This window comes from Penicillium paradoxum, assembly GCF_028828445.1.
Source record: "Penicillium paradoxum strain IBT 22861 chromosome Unknown utg000006l_segment0_segment0, whole genome shotgun sequence".
In the NCBI taxonomy this organism is placed as follows: Eukaryota; Fungi; Ascomycota; class Eurotiomycetes; order Eurotiales; family Aspergillaceae; genus Penicillium; species Penicillium paradoxum.
This window is the reverse complement of record NW_026643184.1, coordinates 2,520,779-2,529,375: the sequence shown is the minus strand read 5'-3', so window position 1 is coordinate 2,529,375 and position 8,597 is coordinate 2,520,779. Positions and strand designations below refer to the sequence as shown.

At 49.9% G+C, this 8,597-nt stretch overlaps 3 protein-coding genes across 3 annotated transcripts; 1 reads left to right on the top strand and 2 right to left on the bottom strand.

Moving 5' to 3' along the window:
* Positions 1–3,286: 3,286 nt before the first annotated feature.
* N7457_007349 (DUF3602 domain-containing protein) lies at positions 3,287–3,781 on the top strand (the record flags this gene model as incomplete). Its single annotated transcript, XM_057178392.1, has 1 exon — positions 3,287–3,781. The coding sequence occupies one exon, from the start codon at positions 3,287–3,289 to the stop codon at positions 3,779–3,781; it is 495 nt and encodes a 164-aa protein (XP_057030136.1).
* Positions 3,782–6,020: 2,239 nt separating this feature from the next.
* Positions 6,021–7,286, bottom strand: N7457_007348 (actin-related protein ArpA; the record flags this gene model as incomplete). The annotated part of the gene is made up of 3 exons (XM_057178391.1): positions 6,021–6,083; positions 6,137–6,451; positions 6,519–7,286. The coding sequence occupies 3 exons, from the start codon at positions 7,284–7,286 to the stop codon at positions 6,021–6,023; spliced, it is 1,146 nt and encodes a 381-aa protein (XP_057030135.1).
* A 567-nt stretch (positions 7,287–7,853) lies between these two features.
* On the bottom strand, positions 7,854–8,533 carry alg13 (N-acetylglucosaminyldiphosphodolichol N-acetylglucosaminyltransferase catalytic subunit ALG13; the record flags this gene model as incomplete). Its single annotated transcript, XM_057178390.1, has 3 exons — positions 7,854–7,971; positions 8,027–8,165; positions 8,239–8,533. 3 exons carry the CDS (start codon positions 8,531–8,533, stop codon positions 7,854–7,856), a joined length of 552 nt encoding a protein of 183 aa, XP_057030134.1.
* Positions 8,534–8,597: the final 64 nt, after the last annotated feature.

Sequence of the window (8,597 nt, the reverse complement as noted above, 5' to 3'; positions counted from 1 at the left end):
TGCGGAATGATCGTCATCAACCCGGATCTTTTTTCCATCTTGTTGTTCTTTGCATAGGTGTATATACTTTTGCAGTGACTTCAACCCCGAATAAAGGGAAGTTGGGAATGGCACGGTGTTGTTGTCCCGAACGAGTCCAATATACATACCTACCTCGCTAGAGAGCGAGTTTGATATTTCGTAGTGGCAAGCAACGTCGCACAAATCCCAACCAAGCATTTCAGAATCGACTACCAACCAGGCTCAGAGGCGTTGTGTTGTTGCCCTGTGCTCCCGCAACCGAGAACATGTTCCAGACTCGAGTATCCAGTCTCGACGTTCGGAATAGGGATTGGCAATATCCACGAAGTATAGCATTGGGTATGATCTCACCCCCAAGCACCGAATCCAAAGGAACACCCAACGTCACTACCCCCACTGATCCAACATGCAACAACCCCCTCACCTGTAAATCGGTGTACAACATCTACTCCCCGCCACCAACCTCCCAACAAGCAGAGCCCCAATGGCCTCAAAACGTGACACAGCTGACCGCATGTACGGGACATGCACCGTCGCAAACAGGTCACATCATAGAAAGCGCGCAAAGCGTCATCAAAGGCAAGAAATGATACAATTACACAATCAAAACCATCATCCCCAAACCCCCCAAGCGCTGTTTCCGAGCGCTGGTCCATCCTTACTCCCGAAGCTGACATCCGGAGCTACGTACATACCCGCGGATAACCAAGGCGTCAGCTCTGCCATGTCTAACGTAAGTAAGGTTGGGTAGCGGTCTTTTTTCTCTTTTTTCGACACACTACGTAGTGCCAATATCCCGCCGATCTGTGCGAGATCCTTGCAGGTTGGATGGCATGCAGCACCGGGCCTCGGTTACCGGTTCGCGCCGGTCGAGACCTGGGCGAGGGATAATCATGTGTCATGGTGCAGCGCTATTATCTAACAGGTCGGAGAGGGGAATGGGCGGATGCGAAAAAGGGTGTTCTTATGTTTGTGGTTGAGGGGGTGCGTGGTTTGGACGTGGGGATTGGTGGTGGCAGATGGGACTGGTTGCCAATGCTACATACCCACTTGGGGGGGATTTAATCGCGCATTTTGCATTTTGCAGTTTCGTTTTTGCATTTTGGGTTTGCTATTGGCATAGTTGGGTTTGATATAGGGAAGGGGGTTTTGCTTGGCTATAGCTGTCAGTGAACGAAACGTCGAGTGTCAGGTCAGGTGGTTCGTCCAATTGGGAGGTCGGGATAGCAGCCTGTTCCTGGATGTCGGGGACTATGGCCGTGTCACTGGCACAGGACACGTATGTTGTCATGACCTGCAATGTACGCTGTACATTCCACGGAAATAAAAATGGCCTCCACGTGAGGCGTGAGACAGATGGTTCCTCGGCAATGCCATTCTACCGATATCTGGTATGTGCTCTCTGTAGGTTCTCCATACACGGAAAACGGAGTACAGTGAGAGGGCTCCATCGCAATATGACTGTTCCAGGACAACTGCAGAACAACGGTCACGGACTACCGCATGACTCTCCAGTCTGGGGAACGACAGAATCTGGGGAAAACCAAACGCACAGACGGTGATTTGCCTGGAACGCCGCTCGGATCTCTCGGCCAGTCAGCGCACCTGAGCGGGAAAATTTTTCGTCTCCTTTTTCTTTTTTTTTTTTTTTTTTCTTTTTTTTTCTTTTTCCCGTTTTCCTTTTTTCCAGAGTCGTTAGTCTGGGGAACCGCACCTTACCTGTTCCGTTTTCGGCTGCCTCGGTACCTTACAACAGAGAAAGGAGGTGGACACCTGAGTTCACCGGGGTAAGTACTCCGTACAAAGTACAAAGCACGGAGTAGACACTCCAAGGCCAGCTGTTCTTCTGAGGTGGCGTGGAAGTAAAAAAACCCAGCCTTGACACATTATACTTGGCATTGTGGGCAGAGCACTGTACACCGATGCGTGAATTGTTTGCGATCTCCCAGGCATCAGGTACGATGCGCACTAGCCGGTGCCCTAGACTGGATCTACGGTGCACTAAGGAAGAATTATCCCGCAAATTTCAGTGCGATGGGGTCATCGTGCGTGGATCAGCCCCCCTGAAATCTCGGTATAGCGCTAGTATTTTACGCTCGATATTTCAGATCTGATATACAACGTATGCATCGAGGGACTCCGTACGAAGTACGGAGTTGCATTATTGCATGGTCATATCACGTCGTAGACTGACCAGACCGATGGCTCAGGTTGTTGCGGAAAACCCTGCCAGGTCTGGTGCCAAACAGCCCCCTTGTTCCCATCTGGAAATAGAAAGTGGACACGGGCCGGTAAATGATGCAATAGTTGGAGCAGTAAAATACACTGTTAGGGGGTGGTATTCTAGAAATCTTCAGACTACACCATACGATGCACTACTGCGCAGGTCACCTGGGTATGCCAAGCTACCTAGCTACACCTGACTATGTACTATGCTGTCGAGGATGTGGTAATGCCAGTCTGACATCAAATGATCAAGGAATGAGGCCATTCCCACACCTGACGTGATCGCAACTGGGTGTTGCGGTGTGTGATTACGGAGTACAAGGGATAATAACGTGTGTTATGCTGAACATTGGCAAGTATGGGATCTGGACTGGCGGATCCAGAAATGAGGTGTTTTTTGGAATTTCCTGGGGGTAATGGAAACCCTGATTGGCTGCTGGCTCGGTTTCTGTTACGTTTTGCCACCTTCTATTGGTGGAGCAGCCCCAGTCAGATGACCTGGTCGTTGCCCAGTGGGCGGTAATCCTGTAAAAGCGGCAAGAGACATTGAACCACCGTCGCTAGGGCTGCCGCCGTCGGGGGGGCCCTCGGACCAATCATCGCCCATCGGCAAGTCACACGGGTGTTTCCAGGACGTTGGCGGGTGCTGACACAGCACCTAAAGGGGGAATTGGAGATGGCCGCTCTAGAGCGATGACGAAAGGGCAAATCCAGTTTAAAAAAAGATGAAAAATGAAAAATAAAGAAAAAATCGAAAGAAAAATGAAAAAAATGAAAAAATGAAAAAATCGAAAAAACCCCCCCACAGCACCTTGTGACCCGTGGATGTTGTACCTGGGAGATGAATGACTCGAAAGCCCTCGACTATAAAACTACTTGTCCCCGCCGTAGGGGGATCCATAGCAAAATTTCGCAACTCCCGTCTGTACCTCACATGGACCTGCCATTATAGCAATTGCAGCCTAGCCTGTTCAGCTTTATATCTATACTTCGCAACTATACCTCGAACTCTTAATCACCCTTTTCATCACACACAATCATGCCTTCAAATTACCGCGTCGTTGAGCCGCACCCGTCGGTGCCGCACGCTGGTCGTCCTGCGGTCTACACTGGCCGCGGTGGATGCGGAAATGTCGTCAGCCTCAAGAACACCAAGACCACCGACTCACGCAGCGCAACTGGTCCGGCATCTCTGACTCGTCTCGACTCTCGCACCCCAACGAATTTCATCTCCGGCCGTGGCGGTGCCGGCAACGTCCACAGTAGCAGCGAGCGTGCCATCTTCAGCTTCGACGAAGAGCTCGAACGGGATATGCGCCAGGCCGCCCCCGTCTACCACGTCGGCCGTGGCGGTGCCGGAAACACCATGTACCGTGACGACTGCAGCAATTCCCCCAGCCTGAGTCGCAAGTACTCCGCCGCCAGCACGGCCACGAATTCCAGCACCGGCTCCGTGACTGACCGTGCCCGCGACATGGCCCGCCGCGGTCTCGAGAAGGGTTGGGGTCGCCTCAAGGGAACTTCTCATGCCTAATTGCATCCCCCACATTCAACATATCAACGACATAACGACACCAAAAAAAGTTTCTTTGCTCTTCTCTCTCTCACCGACTCATTTTAATCAACACGGGGATTCCACCGGATCACCCAGACCGAAACACTCAGGACCCATATCCAAGTTGATCGTCTCACAAGACCTTGATACCCCCCCTTCTGTTTCTTTCTGCATGTGTCACCGACACCCCCCCAAACCACGAACACAAATCCCATTATCCTTTGCTTTGCATTGAGAACTATCCTCGTTAGCAACCGGCGTTCCATCATGTTCTTGTTATGGTCATTTTGCGCCCTGAGCCAAACCATCAGACAAACGCCAGGTTCTGGAAACCGGTTACATATTCTTTTTTTTTTTTGGTTTCAACACAATCACCCAGATAGCGCCATCGAACAACAATTGTCTGGCTGCATCTCGTCTCGGAGTTCCTGTATCCCCCTTTTTTTGTAGCTACTCGTGTACACATTCATCGGGTCTGCTTTTTTTTTCAACATTATTCCCCCCCAAAGCGCTACTCCGAGCTACTACTTTCTAGCCCTGGGTCAACAATGAATTGCATGCTTGGGTCTCCCTGGCTGGATTGACACTCCTAGATTTACACTCTTTATTTTCGATCGTATATTCGTATATCCGTATATCCGTATATTCGTAACCCTGGACGAAGTACGGGGCAGAACGTCCTGGGGTTCCACCTATGACGAGACGTCACATTGTCGGGTTGTACTGTCGGATCCGCGGGTAGGCGCCCAAAGCCGCCTTGACAGGGACCTTCCAATTCTGGAAGGTTGGGGAAGGGATTTCTTTGTACAGCCGGTCTAGAAGCTTCCGCTTTGTTCGACAAGAAGTGGCGATGTTTGTTGCACGCCTTTCAGGTGAGAACAAAGGGGATTAGGCCGCGGAGGAGTCCGTCCTCCGCGAAAAAAACCCCAATAATTGTGGCAATGGCTTACGGGGAACACGCCATTGGGGTGTTCGAGATGTGGCTATGTGAGCTGGCGACAATAATGGCAGGGTTCATAATAATCTGGGAATGATAGGGTTTGTTTCATAGTTCTTCGTTTGTGGGCTTGGAAGCTCCAGCCGGATGCGGCTCTGGTATCTATGACAGCATCGGCGAACCTTGGTAAATGGATGAATCAGAGAGGCGGGGATCTGGCTCATATTGCCTGGTCGGAGGATGGAAAGGGATATGTTTTATAGATTTTCTTCTTGGCCTTGGGGCTAGGCGCTACACTAGGTTGGATGTATACGCCACTTTGCTATATTCCAAGGTTGGCAATATTGGATTACTCAATTTTAACATGAGAGCTTCCAGGTATTTTGTTGTATTGTTTACTGGTTTACGGTTTATGGGTGTGCGGATCTTGGAATACAAGTTTGTTCTGATAGGGTGTTTTTGGCTTGATATATTCATGGCTATAGTCATGTCCTGTGTTTACGTCTGTACTCTAGAACGTTAGGCGGATCCATCTCTAGGTATGGCCAGGCTGGGGTTGTAGCATATATATTTTTGACTGTAACATCATGCTCTATCGTCCATTCTATATACTCTTTGTGGCAAGAATGAAGTCTCTAGGGCTCTTGCAATGCTTAATAAGGCGGTCCTTTTGCAAGGTATTAGGCCGTAGGTCCTTTTTTTTGAGAGAGTGACGAGTAGATTGTTGGAGGCTCCAGGGCTGCCATATTTGCTGAGTAACCTTGGTATATACAAATAGAACACGCCGGGATGTGGACATCCCATCCAAGATGGGCTGCTCCGCTCAGACGAAATAAGGACAGTGATAGCTGTCTAGATACTACGGTGAAAAGAGGCCAATCCTAGCCCCGTCAACATCAAATCCACAGATCCTCATATTCTAGCAGTAAAAGTATGTTTAGAATGAAACTCATGTCCAAGACGTAGAAGAAATTGTATTTGCACGGATAAAATGAGAGCTGATGCCAAGGGACATGAGCTGGAGAGTAAATCGGAAGCTGGGGTATCAAGAGTCGGGCAAAGACGCGACTCGGATTTGCGATGTTGGTCGATCATTTGGTGATATGCACTGCCAATTGCATAATGATCGATACACGTTGACAAGTTCTTATTCTTGTGTTATTTGTTCTCGGGATTGGGCGATGGTGTCTTTGAGTAGCCCTGAAGGCAGTGGATGTGATCAATCCCAGGCTGACTCGGAAGAAGGCCACCATGATATCGAATACTTTCAAAACGAGTCCCTTATGCGAAGCGCTTGTGGATAACCTCGGGGTCCTCGTGCCATTCGTCTGCGCTTACCCACATCTAGAAAACAGTTAATTAGCGGTGATTTGTGGGCACAAGAATATTGCACATACCTTTCTAAATGTGCTCAGTCCAGCAAGAATGCTACCACCAATCCACGTGGTGTACTTGCGCTCAGCAGGCGCGGAGATACGGATCTTCATGTCCTCAACTGCCAATTTCTTAATCTCTCGCATCAATCGATCAGGGAAGTTCTTGCAGAGCGTTGAGCCTCCAGAAAGCACAATATTGAGATATAACGATTTTCGTAGGTCGAGATCTGTACGAGTGATGGCGTCCTGCACGATCTGGTGCACACCAGGATACTCAAGGCCGATGAGCTCGGGATCGAAGAGGATTTCAGGCGCACGGTAACGTTCTTGGCCAATCTTCATCCATACTTCGTTAGCATTGTTGCATCCGCAATACAAACGATATTCCACCAACAGTGCTTACCTTGATCTTGTGTCCGTCTGGAAGTGCATACTCCATTGCTTTGGCATCGGACTTGTGGTAGCTGTTCATCCACTCCTTCTCTTCCCGCTTCGGATCTAGTGACACGTAGCAGACCTTCTCCTTGATCATCCGTACCACCTCCTTCTCGGCACTGGTATGCAGCACATGGCCGGCCTTCCGCAACAGCAATTGCATTTGCTCCGTAACATCACGTCCAGCAACATCAATCCTCCGGATACTGTTGGGAATAGCGAAACCCTCGAAGACAGGCACTGCGTGGGAGACACCATCTCCAGAGTCCAAAACCACACCGGTGGTACGACCAGACGCATAGAGCGACAACACAGCCTGGATCGACATATACAGGGCTGGCACATTGAAAGCCTCGAACATTAGTTGGGCCGCGATATCACGGTTGGCGCGCGGGTTCAGCGGTGGCTCCGTGAGCAGGACGGGGTGTTCTTCGGGGAGGGTCTTGAGCTCGTTCTCGTAGACGTAGTGCCAAATCGATTCCATATCCTCCCAATTCGTGACAATTCCGTGTTCCAACGGATAGCGGATCTTGAGCAATCCGCGGAGTTCTTGTGCGCGGGACCCAATGAACGAGTCTCCTTCCAGACCACCGGCCATCACCCGGGGGTGTTTGGGTCGACCGACAAACGATGGGAAATAACATGATGGAATTTCCTCTCCGGCGAAGCCTGCTCGGATTGTGCCACTGCCATTGTCGATGACAATTGGCACGTTGTGGAGGGTAGCCTCAGCCATTGCGGGGAGTGTGGTTGGGATGGGGAGATGAGATCGAGGACAGGGCGCGGGTGTAGACGGCCTCTCGGCCTAGGATGGGCGGTTCGGGAGATCGACGGAGCGGAGGTTAGGATAAAGGCACATATATTGTTTCAGGTGGTTGGGCGGCGATGCTGTCACTGATTCAGGAGTGGACGCGACACCGCAAATCCGCAAGTCGGGAATTGTCAACAAGGAGCTTGGGCCACTTAGTCCACCGCTAGGACTACTGGCACACACTTGGATGTTGAGTGCATTATGGTACTACTTACTATGTTATGAATTACCTAGAAGTAAATACACATTTACAATTGTGTGACAAGGTGAATGGTCGGGGTTTCCAAGCTCCAGAAAGTAATTGATTCTGTTGGTCTTGGGAATGACGGTTCATAGACCAACCTCGAACAACTTAGTTCATCGCTCTCCAGTCTTTTGTAAGGTAAAATCATAACTCGTGATAGCATACAGAGCCCAAGCCCGTTAGTCGGTCAACCAGACTCCTAGAAATTGAAGGGATTCGTTCGTTATGCAGCACCCCAACGGGCCCCTTCAATCCAAAAACCCCAATTCGTCAGACATGCTCTCCCTAAGAGTTGTATTCCCAGGCTGCAATGACAATATCTTAGTTTTCTGAGCCTCGGCCCTGGCAATGGCACTGCCCACGTCCCTGGTTGATGGTTAGTCAAACGGACTGAACGGACAGAACAGGAGAGATCATTTACTGGACCGAACTACTGATGACGTAGTTGCCCTCCTCGAGCACATCAGCAAGCTGCTGCTGGTGATTGTCGGCAAGGTCTGTATTGGGAACCACAATCAAGGGTGTGCCGAGGCGAAGTCCTGCCAGCACAGTCCCAGTTCCTGTCAAAGGTGTAAGTTTTTTGAGTGATCGATATCTCACACATTTGATACACAAGATTATGATGTATCATACCAGCATGACAAATAATCAGGCCGCGCTTTTGATCATGGCGCTCTCTTTCCACGGTCATCATCAAGTAGTCATCAATGCTTGGCTGGAAGTCGAATCCCCCAAGAGTGATGCCGTGGCACGGTTGCTCACTGTCGACAAAGCTTTGGAATATTTGTTGGCCATCTTTACCATACTGGACAAGAAGATGGGTGTATTCTCGCTTAGCCAAAATCTCGAGGAATTGCGAGCTGAGCACTTGTTCAAGTAGTTTCTTAAAGGAGGCTGTGGCTCCCACGGTCACAAAGCACATCTTCATTGTGGCGGTGCTGTGGGGTCAGATGGGGAAGCAAAAAGCTCAAATATCATTCTCAGAAACTTAT